The 23,394-nt window shown below is 42.0% G+C and overlaps 2 protein-coding genes across 4 annotated transcripts; one reads left to right on the top strand and one right to left on the bottom strand.

Moving 5' to 3' along the window:
* Positions 1-591: 591 nt before the first annotated feature.
* Positions 592-4,963, bottom strand: gins1 (GINS complex subunit 1 (Psf1 homolog)). The gene is made up of 7 exons (XM_042010923.1): positions 4,723-4,963; positions 2,348-2,412; positions 1,374-1,472; positions 1,183-1,273; positions 983-1,099; positions 834-908; positions 592-750 (listed from the first exon to the last, which is right to left on the bottom strand). The coding sequence occupies exons 1-7, from the start codon at positions 4,795-4,797 to the stop codon at positions 682-684; spliced, it is 591 nt and encodes a 196-aa protein (XP_041866857.1). The 5' UTR covers positions 4,798-4,963; the 3' UTR covers positions 592-681.
* abhd12 (abhydrolase domain containing 12, lysophospholipase) lies at positions 4,942-23,348 on the top strand. 3 transcript variants are annotated; one of them, XM_042010891.1, is made up of 13 exons: positions 4,942-5,020; positions 6,394-6,568; positions 11,463-11,584; positions 16,191-16,296; positions 16,494-16,644; positions 17,627-17,672; positions 19,213-19,345; positions 19,897-19,934; positions 20,437-20,516; positions 20,622-20,704; positions 21,490-21,568; positions 22,811-22,938; positions 23,012-23,348. In XM_042010891.1, exons 2-13 carry the CDS (start codon positions 6,396-6,398, stop codon positions 23,046-23,048), a joined length of 1,176 nt encoding a protein of 391 aa, XP_041866825.1. In that variant the 5' UTR covers positions 4,942-5,020; positions 6,394-6,395; the 3' UTR covers positions 23,049-23,348. The 3 variants fall into 3 exon arrangements, with proteins under 3 accessions (XP_041866825.1, XP_041866824.1, XP_041866822.1); XM_042010890.1 differs by having other exon boundaries at positions 4,949-4,978; XM_042010888.1 differs by lacking the exon at positions 4,942-5,020 and adding an exon at positions 5,582-5,603.
* Positions 23,349-23,394: the final 46 nt, after the last annotated feature.

Below are 23,394 nucleotides of genomic sequence, written 5' to 3'. Positions count from 1 at the left end.
TCGATGGTTACACTGCAACCTTGTAGGGAGTTATGATTTCAGACGTGTACGAGGACTTTCCTCGTGGCTTGGCACACGGTTATCGTTCCAAAATGTTTTGTGTTGCTAGTGGTTTAAATAAAACCTATTTATTAAATAAAACTTGCAGCAGTAAACACCAGACTGGCTGTGGCACCATCATGTCCATGGTGTGATGTTGGATATGCACATCTGGCTGGAGAACCAGGAAATGACATCTGTTATGAAAAATCTTCGCTACACAAATATTGTGCATTAATTCAGCTTCTAAATTTCTGGAATCGTGTTGCTATGACAACCTGAGCCTGACAGCTGCTTCAGGTGGAGGAGACGGGTTTTGTTAATGTGAACCTGTCAGCGAGGAGTTTCACTTCATGGAGTCAGTTACCGTGGTAACAGCCTCAAGCCAAGACTTGAACTGGGAACAGAAAACCCAGAGTTTCTGGAACGGAGCCCAGGTGATGATTTTTTTTTTTTTTTTTTGTTTCACAGCTAAAACATGTCGGGTTTGATGAGATCAGTGACGGTTCTTCTCTTCCAGGCTCATCAGACTGAATGATGACACAAAGTGTAAAAAAAACTCATTTATTGTTAAACATGACGACCAGCTGTTGGCAAAACAAACATCTGCAGGTGGTAGACACCTGCGTCCTTCTCAGGTGTTCATGACATCACGTGCTCCAGGATGCCCTGACGAATCAGCTGCTCACATTTCCACCGCGGCAGGAAATGCTGAGGACAGAGACGACTTCCTGTGAGGTGGCGAAACTTCTAACCAACAGGTGTGTGAGGAGATGACAATTTCCTGTTCTCACCTGGCTGTTCTTCTTCAGCAGGATCACCGTTCCATCGTCGATTTCAAACTCTCCGTGGTCCTTCAGGCACCTCACCTGGAATCACACGTGACATCATCAGGTCAGAGGTCAGTCTGCAGGTCAGAGGTCAGACAGGTGTGTGGTCTCACCTGGATGTAAAGGCTCTTTGGCGGTTTCATGTCCTGCGTGATGTCCAGACCCTCCTCTCCCCCGACGGACCGCATGAAGGAAGCCAGAGACTTTTTATACTGACTAAACCACTGCACCTACTCACACACACACACACACAGGTGTGTCAGACAGGAAAGTTTTCATTTGAAACAGCAACAGGAAGTGATGTCACACTGACCTCCTCTGCACACATATGGAAGCGAATGTTGGCGGGGAGCACGCTGCCGTACTCCCATCGCAGCGCCCTGATCCTCAGCAGCCGGTCGTACCTGGAAACGACAACAACCAGTGAACAAGACAGGTGTGTGGTCACGTGACCGCAGGTGTGTGTGGTCAGGTGACCGTAGGTGTGTGTGGAGGTGTAGTTACAGGTAGGCGGTGACGCAGCGCTGGTTCCTCAGCAGGCAGCAGTGACGTAGCTTGATGGAGGGAATGAGCTCAGCTCGACCGTCGGCCTTGGCTTCGTTCCTGAAACGCATCAGTCAGCTGATTCACTCGTTTATTCGTTCGCTCACTTATTCATTTATCCGTTTGTTTCATTCAGTCTTTTGTTCTTTCTCTCATTTACTCGTTCGTTTGTTTGTTTGTTCTCTCGGGTCTCGTGTGACGTTTTATTTCATTCCAGACAAACAGACGAGAAGATCTGATCAAATATCAGTACGTTACTCTTCCTTCATTCCTCCTTTTATTCGTTTGATCTTCATTCATTCGTCTGTACGCTCACTCGTTTGTTGGGCTGTTTGTGTGTTTATTTGCTGTCAGATTCATTTATTTGTCATGTTTTTTTTTTACTTTATTTAATCAATAGTATATTTGATAAGATCTTCTTGTCTGTTTCCTGTGTGTAACAAAATAAAAGTCCACCTGAGACCTGAGAGAGGAAGTGGAAACTAAAACGTGAAATTTCAAACGGATCGATTTTAAACCTTCATCATTGATCAGTTTGTCATGATGGTATCATGATGTCATCATGATGTCATCATGATGGAGATCATTTTTAATCTGATTTCACCTCGTTTGTTCCTGAGAAAATAAAAATACCCTAATTTTTTTAATATCCTGGAAAATCGGACTATGTTCAGCTTCGATGGTGATCAGTTAGTTTTGTTTCATGTTTTTACTCATTAATACGACGATCAGCGTCAAACTGATCAGATCTTCATGTTTCCTCTGAAATCATCTTGTTATGACCTGTTGCGAGAATCTAAGGAGGTTGATTGTAAAATAATTATTAAAACTGTTTAGAGACGTCAGATGTAGGGAACCGGGAGCCCACAGGGTCCATCAATGGATGCTACAGTCACCAAGTTCTACCTGAAAACTGTTTGTGTGTCAGCACTCACACATCAGCCTGGTTCTGTTCGTACAGGGATTCCATTTCCTGCAGAACCTGCCGCAGTCCGTCCTCCTGAAACGAGACACAACTGGACTCTAAACATTTGAAGCTGAAAGACTCTGAAAAGGTGAAATACTGAAACCCGAAAAAGATTGTTGTTGAATTACAACCTTAGCTCCCAAAAAATGAGTCAGGACATTCAACTCTCGTCCACTCATATTTTATTCCAGTAGAAGATAAACAACATGTCAGATGATTAAACTGAGACATTTTACATGTGATGAAAATATGAGCTGATAGTGAATCTGATAAATTATTTTTTTTTTTATTTACCTTTTACATTGTTCCAACTTCAGTCTAACGCAGGTTGTTAAAAGCAGGGGTGGTTCTAGAGGGGGTCCAGGGTGGGCCAGGGCCACCGGTAGTCCTGGACCCCCCCCGGGGTTCTTTTGTGATAATTCCACCTAAACCAAGTTATGGGACCAAAGTGTAGCTCAATTTTCCACTCGGACCTCACACAGAGATGTGGCCGCTGGGTTCAAGTGTAGGTCAAAGATTTACGCCACAGTGTAGCCACGCCCACTTGTTATAACCCTAAAATATTAGGACTGACAAAATTACTATGTTTATACAAAGAGATTTATTTGTGGAATCAACATGGTCATTTTGTTTAATGTATTAACGCATAAACAACCAACTAATTACTCACGCCTGGGGCGTCGCCTGGCCTGGCGTTCCCGGTTTTAGCCCCGAACATTTCACATCAAGCCCCAAATGTTTTTTCATCCCAGAAGGAATAAGTTTACATTCTCTCAGCCGCCTTATGACATTAAAGAAGATGGTAGTTTGGTAATTTCCTGGCTTATGTGAATGCAACACAGGTACAATATGACCAATCACAGAGGAATTTTCTGGAAGCGGGGAATCCTCCGTGTTGGCTGACAGCCCGGCGTTTTATCCCTGATCTGAACTCTGGTGTTATTTCGAGCGTCATTATTAGGGGTCTAAAATGGACATCAGACGGTTTTTTATTTAAAGAAGAGAGAAACTCTTCAGTTGTGGTCGCTGCCGATGGGCTTTATACTACTACTACCAATATACTAAAACAGCAGGTGAAAGAAGGAAAGAAGGGAAATGATGGAAGGAAAACAAGTGATGAAGCCTGTAGGGAAAGAAGGAAGAGACAGATGAGATGATAGAGAGGTACAGTAAACACTACAGCATCTTCTTTATTCTGAAAATTGAAAACAGGATGAAAACAGTTCACGTTCATCCTTTTGTTGCAGAAGATGTGCAGTAGAGAGGTTGTGGAGATGAACAGATGTCTGGAAGTAAAAGTTTAATACTGATTGTAGAGATCTTGTTTACATCGTCACGTTTAGGATTGATAATAAATACATATCGAAGCACATATTAAAGTATTTTGCTTTAAACAAGGTGATACTGCGTTGGTTCACTGAGATTTCTTTATAAAGGTTGTGGGCTCAGCCCCCAATGTTCCCAGGTCCAGGAAACGCCCCTGACTCACGCTGTGGTAAAAATCTGAATTAGGCATTACCTCAGCAGGTGTCTTCTGATTAACATTTCCTTCAGATATCAGCAAGACCAGCAGAGACCTGCCAAAATTTTAAATCTTTCTGGGGACTGAAGCAGACGAAGCAGAGCATGGCCTGAAGTTCACAACCAGCTTGAATACTAAAAACAACCTAAATGCATATTATTATGCTGGGAAAAAAATATGTTGCTTTCCTAGAAGCCCGGACACTGATGATCCTCCGTCTGGATACAAGAACTGAAGGAAGCTGCTTCCAGTTTTTTCAGCAGGCCAAACCTGAGATGCTGCAGCTATAACCACGCTGGCTCCAACTGTGTTTAACTCCACTAAACATTTTCTTTATTATTCATGTGAAGTTGATGCTGGGACAAATATTGTTTCACATTCGTGTTGAGATGGAGAACTAAGAGATTCACAAGTTTTTAGTTAAATAGTTAAATCTTGAAAATATAATTAACTGATTTGCTGCTACAAAATCTCCTTAATTATACAGTAAATTTTGACATCCTTGAAAGCTTTTTGCTGTTATTTTCTCATGAATGTGCCTCTCCAGATGCTGGTCTTGGTCCACCAGCTCACTCAGCATCCACAATAAAAGCGCTGAAGCATTTTTTACTGTTTGACCAGAACTGTAAAATCGCTTTTAAACGGTGGTTGAAGTTATTTCTGTTTAAAGTATTAGACGTGATCAACCCGTTTTAATTATGATTTCACTAACTTTTCACCTTTGGTGACTTTTCTTCGACGCGGTTTGTGTTTTGAGCCGCTAACGAGCAGTTTTTGGCCGGACACCGCTTCCTCCTCCTCCGACCTTCCGGCTTACTCACGTTAAACGCGGGCAGCTGTCCGTCGCTGACCCGCTGCAGCTCTCTGATCAGGTCGATGGCGTTCTCACAGAACATCCTGGGCCTCCTCACCCCGAGCACAGAACCAGAACTTCACCGTTCACTCCGCCTCGAGCGAGTCCGCCTCAGCTGGAACAGCGAGCACTTTCGCGGCAAAAACCGTGTTGTGATCACGTGTTTCAGTGACGTAATACTCCGGAAGCCGCTTTGGGTCAAGCAGAGAAGCACGAGCAGCTCAGTAGAAGCTGCCGTCATGAAGCCGCTTTACTACTCTTTAATGGTGAGAGTTTGTGTTTATCTTTTTTCGTGTGGATGTTTATGAAAGTACAAAAATCCGTTTCCCGCAGGAAGGTGACGATGAAGGCGGAACTTCTGGGTCTGTCAGTCAGCTGGCACGCGCCCACCAGCTGCTTCCTGCTGGTTTTGTGTTTGTTTAATTTGCTGAACTGCATTTGGGTTCCGCTCCTGCGGGAAGATGCGGGTTTGACGTGACCAGCGTTTTATTTCCGGTTTGATCTAAAACCTGAACGTGATCCCACACAGAACCCGACCATGTGAAGAACTGCTACTCAGAGCTGTTTTCAGACTGAAACTCAATTTCATTTTTTGTCCCTAAATACTTCTAGGTGTTCATCACGTTTAACTACTTTATGGCCCGCTCATTGTGCCTCAACATGGGGTTCAGGGCCCTTCAGGGGGTCATCAGATGATACAGAAGGAATAAGAACAAACTGAGCTCCGTTGGGGTTTGAAAATGTTAAGCTACTTTATTTCTGCTTTTGATCAAAACAAACAGGAATAAATGACACAAATTTCTCAGCAACCAGAAGATTTGTAGTTTAAACACAAAGCCAACATGAACCGTTGTGGAGCTGTCAACCATCCTCACAAAGCCGAGCTTTCTTTCTTTACAGCTCGACTAAACCAGAACATCTTCCCAGAAATAACAGCTTTTACTATGTTGGTTTTGATCTTTATTAACTTGAACGGCACCAGCTCGGCGGTCAGTTGACCCAGAAGAGAAGATGGTTGTGAATTTAACGAAGGAGAAACTATTTAAAACTGATAACAGAAAAACAGCCACTGGAATTATAAGCTGAAAACCCAAGAAAATTGTTCAGAAAGTAAATCAGCAAGTTTTAAAATATCTGTGACCAAAAATTTAATCAGAACATTTAGTTCTGACCCCAAGTAACCTGAAACCAAGTGAATTATGAATAAATCAAACGGAAATTGTATTGATCTGCATATTATCTGATAATCTGACCTATAAAAGGGGAGATTATCACATATCGTTTAGGGGTTTGAGGTGCACTTGAAGGGCCACGTTTTCTTTTGTTTTTTAAACCCTCTGAAACCGGTTTTGTTTTGATAGTCGTTGCTCCGACGCTCCCCTGAGCCGTTGACGCAGCACGACATGAGCACGTGGCCGTGTTGCTATCCTGTGATTGGCTGCAGCAGTCTCGGTATCGGATCAGCTGCTCTCTGCGGATCGCAGTGCGGGCACAGCGGGGACTCGGCTCCTATCCACACCGGCTCTCAGCGCTCCGTCGCCCCGCAGGCTCAGGCCTCCTCCCCGCTGACAGGCTCGCGCTGACGGCTCGTCGTTCCGCCGCTTTCCTCCAGTTAACACCTCCTTCTCGGTGTTTCCAGTGATGCGGAAGCGGAATAACTCCCTGACCGCGGAGCAGGACAGCGGGACCGCCGGCGCTCTGCTGGACAGCGACCCGGACCTGAAGCAGCGTCCCAGCAGGGGAGCAGCGGGGCCCGGAACCGGCAGCCTGCAGGGCCCGGGAGAGCAGCAGAACATGGGGAAACCGTTCAGGAGGTAAGAACCGAACCGGGACAGGTGTGCTAGCCTTGTATCTACTGGGAGGTGACTGAAGGACAAATGGTTCAGTTCGGATGGAAACCAGAACCATCATCCAAGAAGTAAATTTTATTTTACACAGAAAAAAGAAAAACTTGTTTCCTGCTCAGAAACTACATGTTAAAACACATGAAGATAATATGAAATTAAATAAAAGTGTTTTATTAATAAATGATAATTATCACCTAAACATAATAACTTCAGAACTCATTGATATTTAATTAAATCAGAGTGATGCATCACACTGATCATAACCCTTAAAGAATTCTGAAAGTTGAGTTATGAAGAAGAAAAATCCCTGTCATTATTATTATTATTAGAAAGAATTGTTGACCCATTCGAAGCAGTGGATCTGGCTCTGATCCGACTGGTCTGACTGGTTTTGGTGGGACTGGGAAGCTGGTTGGACCAGAAGCTGCAGATCAGACTGAAAAGCCTGAAGGTGTGAGTGTTTATCTGCGGTCTGTATTAACTTCCTCTGAGGCGTCAGGTCAGACCATTCAGCTGTTTAGTTTGTTTATTTGTGAGGATAAAGTTTGATTTATTTTGTTTGTTGTTAAGTAGAGACTTTTATTTAAATCCTGCGTTTCTCTGTGAGGAGGTGGAACGTCTGGAAGCTGCCGTCTGGATGTTCTGAGGGAGTTCTGGATTAAAAAGTCTAGATGTCCGAACGGCTTGAGGTTTTTGTTGTAGACAGTCTGAACGTGTGACCTCAGACGTCAGCTGTCGCCTTCTGTAGACCTGAACTTCAACCCTATCAGCAGGTTAAACCTCTTACTGTTTGTGTATCTAAAAAATGATGATGACGATGAAGGCTGCTGATCAGCATGCATTTCTCAGGTTTAATAAACCAAAGACTAAACCAATGATTCAATCAGCAGGTGGATTATTGATAAAGTGATGGTTATTGGCAGGAAACATATGATCAGATAATCTGCAGCCTCCTGCTGTGAGTCCTGCCAGCTTTACTCTTCCTCTTTTTCTTCCTCCTCTTCCTCAGTCTAATCCTCATTACAGTCCTGGTGCAGTTTTACAGAAGGTGAAGCTGACCACAGATCAGATCAGGGTGGAGGACGCTGCAGTGCATCGTGGGTTGTCACTAAGAGAAACTTGAAGCTGATCAGAGATATGCTCTCATTACAGCAGCGTTCCAGTTCTACAATGAAGCAGAACCAGCACACAGAACCGACATCAGTACACAGGTCACATTTACATAAACACACACACATCGTCCCAGAGCGCGTGTGTGTGTGTGTATATATATATATATATATATATGGTACATTGTAAATACAGTATACGGTGGCTGTCAGTGGCCAAACTTCTTCCAGACATGAACATGGGTAAGCTGGAGCCTCTCCCAGCATTAACAGGTGAGAGGCAGGTACACCCTGGAACAGGTCACCAGTCCATCGCAGGAACAAACAACCATTCACACTCATACACACTCCTAGGGAGAATTTAGAGTCATAAATTAACCTAACATCATGCCTTTGGATGGTGGGAGGAAGCCGGAGTACCTGGAGAGAACCCACGCATACACGGGGAGAACATGCAAACTCCACACAGAAAGGCCACCACCCTCAAGGTTCGAACCTCCAGGTTCAAACCTCCCCACCCGAGATTCGAACCAGGAGCCTTCTTGCTGTGAGGCTGCGAATTCAAACAAAGAAAAAAGAGCATTTTATTTATGAATAGCAAAGATAGTCTTTTATTTCCAACCAATAGCCACGGTTTAAAAATACCTGACAACTGTCTGAGACTGAGATCAGTTAAAGAACCTAAGCAGCGATGTTAGGAAATATGTTGGATCACGTTTCACTCAAAACAACTCAGACACTCAGCACAGATGCTTTCATAATGATCTGGCTAATTGACAGACTTCTACGTCTCAGTCGGAGGAACAGTGGTAGAACGCTCAGTAACTAACCTGCATGCGTACTTTAGATAAGCTCATCTTTGAGAACGGCGGCTAAAGCTCAACCACACTGATCCTGCTCATAGCGCTGAGTCTGGGTCAGGCATCCAGATGTGGCGGTGCAGGTTAGAGAAGGTGCTGTTAATGCCGCATGTTAATAGAGTCCCCACAGCTCGTGTAAACCAGACCTGTGTGTTGTGTGTGTGCGTTGAGCCGTTGGAGTGTGTCGACCTCGTTAACGAGATCTAAAATTACCAAGTGAAGCAGCGACATAATGAGAGCAGCTTGTTCTTGCTGCTTGTTCAGCATCACTTTCATCTGGCAGGAAGTGATGTCACTGCCGCTGTGTCTGCATGCCTCAAGTTCAGTTCCAGAGTCACTTCTTCAAAACCAACTTTAGAAAGCAGAAGTCTGGATTCCGAGTCAGCGATCTGGACCTTGGTCAGGCCATGTGAGCCGGATTGAGAATCTGACCTAGAATGCTGGGTTCACAGTCACAATCAAACTTTCAGGACAAAGATGAACTGAGCCGGCACCACCGGTTCTGTTTGTTACATATAGACCGGAGCTGGATGGAAACAGAGCAGAAGTTCTGCTGAAGCCTGCCTCACGTCTGTTTGTGTTCATGTAAACAGCAGCTCCTCTGTGTTTGTTTTGGCATCATGTTCTCTGGATCACGGCTGGAAAATCTTTATTTTCTGAAAAACAAACCTGACAGCAGTTCTGATCCATCATCACATGTTGCGAAGCCTCTGAACCGGTTCAGGTTCAACACGGCTGCAAGATGAAGGTCAGTTTACTGGAACCCGACATACACATGAATCCCGACAGGGAACGTTGATTCCTGACAGGGAATGTTAGTCCCTACTGTTGACCTGTAGGGCTTTCTCACACCTACGGGGAACGTTAATTCTGACAGGGAACATAGAAACCCAGTAGAAAACATGGATCCGAGCAGGAATGTTTAATCTGACAGGGAATGTTGATTCTGACAAAGAACATTAATCCCGACAGAAAACATGGATCCCAACAGGAATGTCTAACCTGACAAGGAACTTAGACCCTAACAGGGAATGTAGAAAGTTGACCCCAGCCCTCAAGAAGTCTTGAGAACTAGTCCTGAAGACTGTGTTGAGGATTGGTGGGAACTAGTTTAGATATTTGTAGTTAATTGTGTCCAAGGACAGTTATTAATACTCAATAAAATTATTGATGATTTCTGTTCTGGAACAGTCATTCTGGAACAGTCATTCTGGAACAGGCATTCTGGAACTATCATTCTGGAACAGTCATTCTGGAACAGTCATTCTGGAACAATCATTCTGGAACAGGCATTTTGGAACAGTCATTCTGGAACAGTCATTTTGGAACAGTCATTCTGGAACAGTCTTTCTGGAACAGTCATTCTGGAACAGGCATTCTGGAACAGTCATTTTGGAAAAGTCATTCTGGAAAAGTCTTTCTGGAACAGGCATTCTGGAACAGTCATTTTGGAACAGTCATTCTGGAACAGGCATTCTGGAACAGGCATTCTGGAACAGTCATTTTGGAAAAGTCATTCTGGAAAAGTCTTTCTGGAACAGGCATTCTGGAACAGTCATTTTGGAACAGTCATTCTGGAACAGGCATTCTGGAACAGTCATTCTGGAACAGGCATTCTGGAACAGTCATTCTGGAACAGTCATTCTGGAACAGGCATTCTGGAACACCGCTGGAGGAAACTGGGAACTAATGACTAAATGCTAGTATCGGTCTCAAAGGTCTGTTGGTCTGTACGTGAATGTGGGAAAGATTACTTTTACAAATCAGACAATATGAAATTGATTAGGATCAGTTAAGAAAATTCGTACTGCGATCAGGTTACTAAATGAGAAATGGGTCACAGCTTCTGTCCACATCATTTTAGTATTTATTACCTATTTTTATCATTTTAAAGCGTGAATTGCTTTTTCTATTTAAATGGTACTTTTGGTCTTTTTTAAATAGCTGATTAGAAGCTCTTTTTAAATGCTGCACTGTTTTCAACTTGTCTTTAGACTCATTTTTTTGTGTTTACATAAAAAATAAATGACAAAGAATCTTGAGCTCCGTCTTTCACAACCAGCCAAAGAAATGATGGGAGGATTATCTCAGTGAATCAGAAATGTTAATATTCAAATTAACTTTGGTTCTGACTCATATTTTGGATTAATTATTATGTTTGAGGATGTTTCAGTAAATCTTTGTGTCCAGTATTTCATATGGACCTTTTAATACTAAAACTTTCTTCTTCCTCACGTCCCTTTAAACAGAAAAAAGGTGAAACTTGTTCCAGTAAAAGGTTCAGACGTGGAACGTTTCAGACTTTGATCTGATTGTTGGTGAAACTCCGTCCTACTGTTCCTGTTTCTGCATGGAGATGATTTAACCTGGAAACTGCTGCTGAGGTCCTCGGGGATCTCAGCGCCGCTGACTCTGCTGTTCTGCATTATTCAGACCCGCAGACCTGCTGGATCATGTGACAGCCGGGTCACAACCATCAGCTGATACAGTGAGCGGGCTCAGATGGCTCTTTAATATTTAACCTGCTGATCTAAGTGGTCTCAGCTGCAGCGGATGTGAAGAAACGAACCAAACTTCATTCAGATTTCAGTGAATTTAACTTTTTCCTGTCAGCCCTCATCTGTGACACTTCACTGTCGGCTGGTTTTTCCGAGTGTCCATCCTGCTGATGGAGCTGTGACAGAGATGGTTTCTGTGTGAAGATGCATCACTCCTTATCAGGCTGAAAGTGAAACTCATTAAATTATTTGTGATGTTTAACAGCTTGTAGATTAAATTTCCTGAAGCTGCAGCAGCCCGACTGGAGCAGCGAAAGCATCACGTGTGCCAGCAGCTGCACACGTGAAGGTTTCCTGATGTTTACTAATGATGTGGTGTCTGGTGTCTCCTCAGGTTGGGCTTGATGGGGAAGCTGAAGAGGATCATGTTGGTGCTGCTGGTTGTCTACGTCTCCATCCCCATCATCATCAAAATCTTCCCCTCCATCCAGGCCAAACTCGTCTTCCTCAACTTCGGTGAGTGGTTTAAACCCTGGACGACTGCTGGTGGTTCATTTCCATACAGAATCTTCTTCTGATGCGTTCTATAGCTTTTATGGCAAGTTAGAAACCCCTTCCCTCCAAATGTGAAGAGAAAATTCAGAGCTTGGATATAATGGGAGTGAATAAAGTTTGGGGGACAGACTCTGAGCTGATCTGAGGGAAAACTGTGAGATCGGTGTACAGTGACAGTCAGATAAAACAAGATAGAAACATCTTCATTCTGATGTATAAATTGTGTAGAAAATAAGCAGTGAGCAAGAATTTGATTAAATATATTTGAGTCAAAATTTAGATGTTTATTTAGACCTAAAATCATTCAACCTAAACCATGTTTGTATGAGAACTAAAACAGATCTGGAACAGATTCAGAGGGTTTAGTCCAGCTTCCTGCGACCTGTTCCAGTCTGAGCGATGCTTCTGCTGTAAAGCTGGGACTCCAAACAGCTGAGCCTGATTCAGGTTTCACACCTGCAGCGTGCACGGTTTTACAGCATCCACTTCTTGTTTATCATCCGCCATTTAAAGGAGTCATCACCCGGAAACTGCACTTTTTTTAAGTTAAAACATGTGTACTGGTGTTGGACTGAAGTGTTAACTTCCCTGAAAGCCTTTCTTTTGAAGACAGTCGAGTTTTTCCGTCTAGACCCTTTGTTCACAGCATAACCGCCAACAAGGTAAACTCTCGCAAACGCGTGATTTTAATTTGCTCCTAGGATTTCCTCATCCCAGGAGGCTATTTGAATAAGCCAGCCCCTCTTCCACGCCTAAAGTCATGCTTTGGAATGATATAATGATAAAAAATCATGCTTTACTGCTGACGCAGCTAATGCTAACGCTAATGCTAAGGGACAAGCTGAAAAGTTTAACCCCCTGCAATGTACAAAATGTACAAATGAGTCCCTGTTTTCTTTTTTTATAAGTGGGGTGAAGTGCTCTGGCAGGTAAATTTTTGTAAACATTTTGTTTACACGTGCTTCTTCCACCGTCTCGGTATCTTCACTCTCAGGCTCGGAGTCTGGTTCAAACATAAATGGCTGAATTCCAAAATTTCAAGAATAAAAAACATCCAAACGGATGAGTCAGAAAAAAATGCACCCCCCTCACAGTTGTAGGTTGAAGGTAAACTTGACCTGTTAATCCTAAAATGGATTTTTATACCAGGCTTTAAACTGAAGTTGGTCTTTTTAACATGGGAGTCAATGGGGATTTGCTCTGTTTTGAAGCCCCTAGTGGACGAGGGGGGAACTGCAATTTTTTGCACTTCCACATAGGCTTCACATTTTACTGTTGGAGGTTGCCACTTGAGTCGGACGCACTGTGCATGCACTGGGCCAGGTGCGAACCTAAAGAACATGAGTCAAAAGCTTGCATGAACTCTCACAAGACAATGGATGAAGACACATGTTGTCCCACATGCGTTCTCTGAGCTAGTTTTTATTAGCTTAGAATCCTAGAAAAAGGTTTGAGAGTCTTTCACGCTGTTATGCCTCTGTCCAGGTGTGGGTCTGGTCCCTGCTGCACCGTCTGCTGCTGGTCTATGATGCAGCCGCCCAGATGCTAACCGGTGGAAGTCAGACCACATTGCACTTGTGGCGTCTTTGCACTGGCTTGCTGTTTGTTTTAGAGTAGATTTTATCGTTTTTTTAACATAATTTAACTAAACGTGCTCCCTTTAGAGAAGTCTGTAGACCTGTTGCCCCCTGTTGTCCCAGAGGTCCAGGCTGACGCTGTGGTGGAAGTTGGATCAATAACATCAGACTCTTTAGTTTTTACAAATACACAGTAGAAACCAGTTCTAGAGGAATCTTGCATGTTTGTATCTTTAACATCTCATGGTAGAATAGATTCCAGAAGCTGGAATTTCAAAGATTAAATCACAACATTTGTCTTTTTTATGGTTCGTCCTGGTTTTAGACTTCTTCAGGCTTGTTCCTTGGCTTTGTTTGCTTTTGTGAATATTATAAAAGCCAAGCGATGAATCAAAACTTCAGCATGATTCCTGGCTGAGCTGCAGGTTTGGATGTTTATTCTGTGTATTTTCTCAAAGGAGGAGGTTTGTTCATTAGACCTAAAGGAATTGGGTATCACTGAAGTATTTTAAAAGAAAAATATTGCCAGCACAGAACAATGAGAACCTCTTCAAGCATCAGCAGGTCAGTTCAGCTTTATTTGTATAACCCGGCTCCGGGAGGGCAGCCACCTGCCTCGACCGGTTGGGGTGGAGGGGGCGGGAAAGGGACACCAACAGGTAGTGGCAGTTTTAGGAATTTTCATGGGGGTGGCCAAGGAATGTGCAGAGGTGGCCACAATGTATAAATAATGTACAATTTTCTTTTTTAAGAATCAATAGCCGACTATTAAAAAATCCCTGCAAGGCTGTGAATTTCTTTTTGATAAAGTAACAATGAGAAGAAAATGACCGATGTCTGTACATCATCCAAAGACCTGATGAGGTGACCTTTTACTAAAAGATATGATAAAATAAGCTTACTAGAAAGGATTCATTAGAATGACAAACTGTTTATGTTGATGTTTATTGTTAATGACATGAATATTCTTTATGAATTTAAAAATCATCCTTCGAGGAAACCTGAAGTGTACGGTACTCTATTGAAGCCATTGCTATGTACGCTACCTCCTTGGATTAAATGTCTTTGGTCCTGGCTGGGCAGGACTCTGCTTTGGGTGGGGGATGTCTGGAGTGATAAACAACATTTAACATGACACCACTATTTAAAAATGTGCAGTAACTCTGGTTTGAACTAAATGACCGAGCACCCGTTTATATCCTTTGGCAGCCCAATGTTCCCAGCAGGCCCCTGAGGTCACGTGATCAGGGTCTGCTGGTTTGAAGCCGACATGGGTGAAAACCAGCGGCTTCCTCCCGCTGGACCTGCCTTCCTCTCAGCCTGAGGTCTCATTTAAAAGCAGCTAAAATGCATCTTCTTTAACTTGCTTTTGTTTAGTTTTAGTTGTTTTTTTGTTTTCTGTGTTGTTTTGTGTTTTATTGTGAAGCACTTTGTGATGCTATTTAAATAAAATGTACTTGATTTATTATTATTAAAGAACAAAAAGGAACCAACTGACCGTGTACTGCTAACGGCCACATCATCGGCCTGGGCTGAGGGTGAATGAAGTTTGTGGCATTGCCAGTCTTGGGGGATTGTTTGCATGTGAAAACACAGGCTAATAAAAATCTAGTTGTGCGCTGATAAAACACATCACATGTTTGGGTCCAGTAGGAAAGATGTTGGAGAGCTGAGGCTCACTGGTCCCTTCTCCATAACAATCATCCTCGCCATTCATCTTCAGCTACAGCAGCTATAACACACATATAACAGCATTTCATTAGTTTCTGCTGCAATTATAACTAAACTGTTATCCTTTCAACTATTAATTTGATTCTAAAACATATAAATGCAATAGTATAAGAACACAAGTACACAAAGGTTATAGTTACAGTCAAAATAATATAACCTGTGCTCAGAATCAACATGACTATTTTCATTTGCTTAAACAGGGGAAATATGATTTTTAACATGGTTCCAATAACTGTGCTGAAGCCTACACCTACAGCATTATACAGGGCATAAATAAATAAGTTTTCTGAAGCATGAAGCCTACTCGACATGTGTAATATAAAATACACACCATCCACTCACCTCTGTAGTGCATGATCAGATTTCCTGCCTATAAATTCTATGACATTTTTATCTGGAGAGTTTAGCTTAACTGGGCGCAGCTTTAATTCTATTACTAAAGAAAAAGTAGCATTAGCTGTTGAGTAGAAAGCTATATAGTAGTTTGGATCAGCTGGAGACTTTTCAGGACGTATTTGGAACAGAACAATAAAAAGAAATTGCAGTAATCCAATCTGGAAGTAACGAAAGCATGGACCAGTTTTCCAGCATCACTCTGAGGCAGGATGTCCCTCATTCTAGCAATATTGCGTAGGTGGAAGAAGGCGGTTCGAGAAAGCTGTTCTTTATGAGAGACAAAGCCAGATCCTGGTCAAAAGTAACTCCAAGGTTCCTCGCTGTAGTACTGGAAGCCAAATGAATGGCATCCAGAATTATTACATAGCTGGACTATTTGTCCTGAGTTTTTCAGGTCCAAAGACAAAAACGTCAGTCTTGTCTCAATTTAGAAGGAGAAAAGGTCTTTGTCTTTAAGACGTCTTTGTAATCTAACAAACTGATTTCATCAGGCTTCATGGAGAAGTAAATCTGAGTATCATCTGCATAGCAATGAAAGTTTATACCATGCTGTCTGATTATATTACCTAAAGGAAGCATGTAGAACATGAAAAGTATTGGTCCAAGTACAGAACCCTGAGGAACTCCCATTACTTTGGTGTGTGAGGAAGACTCATTTACATTACCAAACTGAAATCTATCAGATAAATATGACCTAAACCGGCCTAATGTAGTTCCTTTAATCCCAAAAACATGTTCAAGCCTCTGTAGCAGAATGTTGTGACCAATGTAGCACTGAGATCTAACAAGGTGAAACCAGACAGGAGTCCTTATCCGAGGTCATGTGATCTGCCTCTGAGCTGTTTGTGATTTCCCTCCATCAGTGAGGATGCCGTACTTCATTGACCTGAAGCGGCCGCTGGACCAGGGACTGAACCACACACACAACTTCTACATGGAGCCCGAAACTGGACTCAAGATCGGAGTCTGGTAAGACGATTCCCACAGTCTAACTCTTCACACCGAAACCTTGGAGTCAACACTTAAAGTCATCCAGAGATGATGACACAATAAAAACCTAACGTAAATTAATCTGTTTTCGTTGGTGAGACAAACACGAAGGATCAGATGTGACATTGTTAGTTTCAAGATGTAAAACTGAAGCTAAAGAAGTTTGTTTGTTAAAGGCACACAGTTCCAGCTGAGATGTGGAGAGAAGCTCAGGGAAAAGATGGTGACTGGTACGACTCCACGTTCAGCTCCTCCCACCCCATCATTCTCTATCTCCATGGCAACGCAGGGACCAGGGGAGGAGACCACAGGGTGCAGCTCTACAAGGTGAACACACACACACACACACACACACACACACACACGTCTCTGGATCATTCTGTTGATCTGTTCCTCCCTGAGTCTGGATGGTTTCTAAGTCATTGATCAGGCTGGAATCATGAGCATATCATTGTTACACAGGGACTTCTTCAGGAACCTATGGGAGATTTTCAGTAACGGTTTTTGAGAACTTAGGAACTGTTTCAGGACCTTTTTTTAAGGATCCTTGTAAGTTGTTTTTTTTTTTGTAGGCAGGAGCTAAAATGAATTTATTTTTCATAAAGTACACACACATCTGTGAGCTCAGAAATGTTTTGGTGCTGTAGGAACTTTTTTAAGGACCTTTGGAGATAAATGGTGAACTTCTTCAGTAACATTTTAAAAAAAATGTTCCTGGAACATTTTTTGATCAACTCAACACCATTTTAATCCACAGATGTTCTGAGATGAAAGAAATTCCTGGTGGACCTTTTTATTTTGGATCATTTTTAAAGTGAAAGCTTTTTTTCTTGGGTCACAATCCTTTTTATAGGACCTGAAATATGCAGGAACCTTTTCAAAGTTTTAAATTAGGTTTTTACTCTGGACTAAGAAAATCTTCATTCAGGACCTCAGGAACATCTTTCTAGAACATTTCTCAGGGTGATGCAGAGCCAGGAACTTTATCAGGAGTTCTTCGTTTGTGATCATTTCAGGAAATTCTTTTAAAGTGAACTTTGGATTTGAGCTTCGGAACCTTCTCCATGAGTTCTGTAGGGTCACAGACTGTTTGCAGAACCTTTAAAATGTTCTGAAAGACGCTTATTCAGGATCTCAAGAACAATTGTTGAAGCTTTTTGTTTCCCAGGAACTAATTTTAATTTAGCAGACTTTTTTTTTCAGTTCATGTCAGGCGGTTCTCCACGTGCACGCTTGGCTTTATACAGTCTTTCAGGCTGAATGCATGTGCACGTTTCTGCTGTAACTTCTCCTCTCTGTCTTCCTTCAGGTCCTCAGTTCGTTAGGATACCACGTGGTGACCTTCGATTACAGAGGTGAGAAAGTGCAGCCATTCGACGGGTCTTGGGACAAACCAGAACCAGAACCAGAGAAGCTTTTTTCCTGAATGTGGAAGATCCCTGCACACGCCTCCATTTTTATCTCCAAACTTTCATTCTTGTCAAAGTTACTTAAAAAGTTGCAGCGTAAGTCATTTAATTTCTGACAGGAAATGGTCCGTGAAAAGTTCTGATCTGGTTTTAGAATTCAAAAACTGCTGGAGCTTAATGATCTTCTCAAAGCAACGGAGTCTTTAGTTTTAATCCTCCTGGATCTTACGGCCACCTTCAGATAAAGTAGGTTGGTGTTTCCACAGGCAGTGTTGGGAAACTTCAGTTTCTACGTGAACTAGTTCAAATTTCACTTCACACATTTTAAAGTGAACTAGTTCAGTTCATAGTTCATAATTAAATTTTTTGAACTAAGTTCACAGTTTTAAAAATGAACCAGTTCATAGTTCTTTTTCCCAGTATGTCGCTGCGAGCTGTTACCCTCAGAATACGGCATTTTCCTGTTTTTCCACCAGTTCAGTCCACGCTCGGAGCAGCTGCAGCTTTTACTCCTACAGGATAAAAACACGAGGAAAGACTTGCTTGAATGGTGTTTTTTTTAATGACGAATTAAACTATCTGAGGTAGGAACCAGGCTGAGGTAGGAAACAAAGTACCTCAAAGTGCAAAACATTTAAACATTATTTCCATAACACATTCTCTGTTTTCAGTTCACTTTTCCTTTAGCCATTTTTGACATGGAACGTTGACTAAGGTGAGCAGCTCCGTCAGGCTGCTAGAGAACGAGCGAGGTCCGCGCTCGCTGGCAGTGCATTGTGGGACTTTTGGTATTATGGTGGTGCTTGTGCTCTATCAGTGGGTCAGCTCTAATTGTGGTTAGGTATGATCATGCGGGCCAAAAATAATTAATTCATGGGCCAGATGTGGCCCACGGGCCTTGAGTTTGACTCACATTTACGATGTGTTTTAGCCGGGATTTTGCCTGGAAGGCTCCATGGAACTCTGGCTCTCTCTGGAACAAAGTTCAACTGTGAGAGAACGCCGTTCACAAACGCCAGAATGAGCGCGCTCACAATGACGTTCATGAGGCAGAAATACAGAACGTTCAGGTCACCTTCACTCAAATATGAACTCGTTCAGGCACAACACTGGCCTCAGCTTCCTCTGGTGGCTGCAGATCTTCAGCAGAATCTTTGATTTGAGGAGTTCCTCAGGGGTTAGTGTTTGTCCTGCTTCTTTTTTCCCTTTTTAATCCATAAAACAACATTAATCTCCATATTAATATTCAGCTTTAATTTTCTTTTTAATCTTTCACAGATGAGCAGCTGATTTTTCTTACAAACTGAATTATTTGATGTCAAACATTTTCTTTTTCTTTAACTTCACTAAATCTGGAGTCATTCTCACAGTTTGATGCTGGATGTTTATTGTGATTAGATGGAACATAAACGGACCATTTATCAGCCAATCATATCTCTTTCTCACCGTTAGCCTGAAGTTTCTCACTTTGTGTTTATGGCTGCAGGTTGGGGGGATTCAGACGGCTCGCCATCAGAAGTGGGGATGACATCAGATGCTCTCTTCATTTACGATTGGCTGAAACGACGGATAGAAAAATCTCTGCCGCTTTATATCTGGGGACACTCTCTGGGAACGGGGTAACACACAGATTTCTGATAATCAGCTGTTCAAACCCTCTAATTTCTCCACCTGTTCACTGAAATCTTTTTTGATTTCATCCCGTCTCTTCTCTGAGATCTCTTCAGGCAGTAAAAGTCAGTCTGATGATGACACTTATCTTTTATTTTCTCCCTTTCTCTCTTCTGTTTCCTTTCTTTTTCTGTGATGAGGTGCTGTGAAGCAAAATGCTGCTCATCACTGTGGCATCAAAACAAGTGCAACAGGTTTAAAGTCAGAATGTTGTGCAGTGCTACTTTAAGAGGGTTCTTGACTCCACATCAGTCCTTGACTTGAACAAACAGAATAAAATCAACATCAACAGAATGTTGAGGAGACTGAAGGAAATAACATGTTAAAAAATACAGAGAGAAAATTCTGTTGGTTCTGTACAGGTTCTGTTCATTTGCAGTATAAACTGGATCACGTGGAGCATGTGTGTGTCCTCACAAAGATACATAGACACACCCTGAAACACACACGTTTCAACATCAGTAACGTCCATCTTAAACCTGATTGTTCTATTTTTCAGAGTCGCCACAAACCTGGTGAGACGGCTGTGTGACAGAGGTTAGTCGAGCTGTGATTGGCTGTTCGGTCTGATTCTCATCAGAAACATGTGGAGCTTCTTCCTGTTTGTGTTTGCATCGATGAAAAAGGAAACAATCGAACTGCTGTGTGTCTGTGGTTTTTAGTTAGAAAGCTTAGGATTAACCCTTTAATGCCTAATGTTCATACCTGATAGTTTCTGAGACTTATTTCATCACTATGGTAAAGACTTTACACATAACCCTGAGTGAAACTGGTCAGCTGCCCTCTAGTGGAGACCATTTGCATCTACAATAATTGTTTTTTTGTATTTTTGGGAGAGCCGAATAAACACCTAAGAAAAATTCCCCCCATCATTTCTTGGATCAGACATTAAGGTGTTGGGTTCAGATTTGAATCAGTTGATTCTGGATGCTGTAGTTTGTAGAGCTGTTCAGATATGACGCTGTGGGATCATCATCATCATCTTCACTGATCATTAAATGGGTGAACATGGTTTGAGTTTCCGTTTCTGCTTTTTCAGGAAGTCCTCCTGATGCTCTGATTCTGGAGTCTCCCTTCACCAACATCCGAGAGGAGGCCAAGAGTCATCCCTTCTCCATGGTAACGCTCTCATTAGTCTAGTCCCCACAAACCCGTCGGACCCCACAGTTAGAGTTTAACACACACCAAGTGCTCCCACTCATTCTGTGTGTGCATGTGTTCCAGGTGTACAGATACCTGCCTGGCTTTGATTGGTTCTTCCTGGACGCCATCGCTGCCAACAACATCCGCTTTGCCAGCGATGAAAAGTACGTAGTTTTACTTCCTGTTTGTTTAAAGAGCCAGAACCTTCCAGAACTTTAGAGCAGAACCGGCACATCACAGTTTTCATATCTAGATCTTTTTATGTCTCTAGAACCGTTTCAAGACTCAAAAATCTAAAACTGGATTTAATTCACATTTTATTAAAGATATTTTTGTTTTGTTGTCATTCCAAATGACAGAGGAACCATTTATGTGGTCCAGAAAATTTACACTGCAGAGGCTTTAACTTCATGTCAGGTCAGAACTTCGCAGAACTTTTTTCAAAAGAAAAATTTTAATCAATCCATTTTTTAAAAACGGAAGATTTTTCGTTTCCATCCTCAGTTCAGAGTTTTGCTTCATGTTCTTGTTCAGTTGAAATCTAAAAGTCTTAATTAAACTCTTTAATAAACGAGAATCAAAGACTTCTTTATTTATTTATGCCCAAACAGGCTCCACAGAAAAACTTTTTTCAGAAACTGAACATTTCTGCCATTTTCCCACCAACATGTTCACTTTGCGGCACCGTTTGGACTCTTCCTGTTTGGTGCTGGAACATTGAGGGAAGTTTTCTTGAACGTTGTGTAAATGTTCTTTTTAAAGCAGCCCGGCGGTCTCAGAACCTGCTGCTGGTTTTCTTCCGTTCTGTTTCTGGGAAAGTAAATCCTGAAAGGGCTGAAAGCTGCTCAGGATTGAGACAAAGTCCAAACTAAAGTGTCAGAGCTTGGACTCTGGCGACCTCTAGTGGCCGTTTGAGGAAATGCAGCTTTAACTCTGTTGTGTTCTGCAGCGTGAACCACATCTCTTGTCCGGTTCTGATCCTTCATGCCGAGGACGACAGTGTGGTTCCTTTCCACCTCGGAAAAAAGGTACAAGTCCAAACATTTACAAGAATCTGATATTTTAAAAGTATTTAATGTCAAATTTATATTCAGCTGATTTCCTGAGAAAAAAAAATACTTACCTTTAGAATTTCTCTCGGAACCAAACTGTGCTGGAGTCCATAATGTGATGTCTGATCCGGTTCTGATCAGAACTTGTGATGCATTTTTTTTAATAATTCCAGAGTCAGAAAAACATCAAAATAAATTTATTTTTACTTTAGAATGCAAACCACCAAATTCAGCATTATTTAATCCAATTATAAATTTAGAGATATAGTAGATTACAACACAATTAAGATTCTTTTCAAAGCTAATAATTAACCAGTTATGTCTCCGTAACCAGAAGCTGGTTAAAAAGAGGGAGAAAAATGACGATCATATGTTTAACAAACGCAAAGATTCATATCTGTTGGTCTTAAAGACAATAAAGTTTTAACAAAACTGTCCGTCTGACCACAAAAAATTCACTTTGAAATAAAAACTATAGAAATGAAAAAATAATAAATGTGAAAAATGAAATCCTAAAGAGCTCGTTATGATTATTAGTAATTTATAAGTTGCTATGATCATGAAGGGTGTTTACGTCATTTTTTATGATGTTGATCTTTTATTCTTTACGGGTAGACGTTAAATAATCTTTTCCACCTAAACCCGTTCAGTTTGTATTTCCATTTTCTCTTTTATTTTACTTTTATTTATTATAAAAATACTAACTAAAGGAATCGAGTTAAGGGACATCACATCTGTCTGGATCCAAAGTTTCCATTTTAAGCACTTTATAAGGAAACATGACTTTTTTGGGAGGGTTGGTTCTTTTCTTATGGCTCGTAATTTATTGTACCTCGCCATCCATCCACCCGTTTTCTGTGCCCGCTATTTCCAGTGCCAGGTCATGAGAAAATTCACAGCTGAGGATTTTATTTTCATACGTTTTTTTATAACTCTTTGAAAGTCTTTGTTGGAAATGTGAATATTTTCAGAAACATGTTTTTGTTGTTGGGCATCATCAGTTCCAGTTAAAACATTATGATTTGATCATAATGGAAATAGTAAAAGCCACAAAAGTCATCATCAAATTAAATCTTATTTAAAGTTTAAAACATTTGTAGGAAAACAGAGCTTCCACCTGCAGGAATTTATGTGGGGGAAAGTTCTGTGTGGAACTTTCTGAAGTTCCCTGTAGCAGATGAAAGGTGGCTCTTCCTGAACCCTCTCCCCCTCCTGCAGCTCTACAACGTGGCCTCGCAGTCGAAGAGCCTCAACGGTCACAAAGTTCAGTTCATCTCGTTCCCGTCTTCGCTCGCCTACAAACACAAGTTCATCTACAGGAGCCCGGAGCTGCCAAACATCCTCAGGTACCGGCTCACAGCCGCTCACACAGATCCCGACGCTCCCTGAACGCCTCACTCACCCGTTCTGTTCTTTCAGCGACTTCCTCGGCACAGCTCATCCCATCACACCGTGACGAAGATGATGGCTCTTCATCAAACGATCAGACTAAACACGTGATTCCTCGGTTAACATTCCCCCCGCCCCTCACATACACAGGGTTACCATGGCGACTGTTTTTACTCCAGAGCGGACTACGAAGTGAAGCAAAAAACGCTTTTTTTTATTTTTATTCTCGGCAGCTGAGCAGCCGACTCTTCATCCTCTGCATGGTTTTTTTCTTCTCCTCTTCATCACGTCTGACTCTTCTGTCTGGAGGTTTGAAGCCTGTTATGACTTGAATATGAATTTATGAATTAAATATTTGTTTTATGTAGCTGCGTCTGTCTGTTTTACACATTCTGCAGTGAAGATGAAGAAAG

This window comes from Melanotaenia boesemani, chromosome 16 (assembly GCF_017639745.1).
Source record: "Melanotaenia boesemani isolate fMelBoe1 chromosome 16, fMelBoe1.pri, whole genome shotgun sequence".
In the NCBI taxonomy this organism is placed as follows: domain Eukaryota; kingdom Metazoa; phylum Chordata; class Actinopteri; order Atheriniformes; family Melanotaeniidae; genus Melanotaenia; species Melanotaenia boesemani.
The sequence above is the reverse complement of the archived record's forward strand: the minus strand, read 5'-3'. Positions and strand labels throughout refer to the sequence as shown.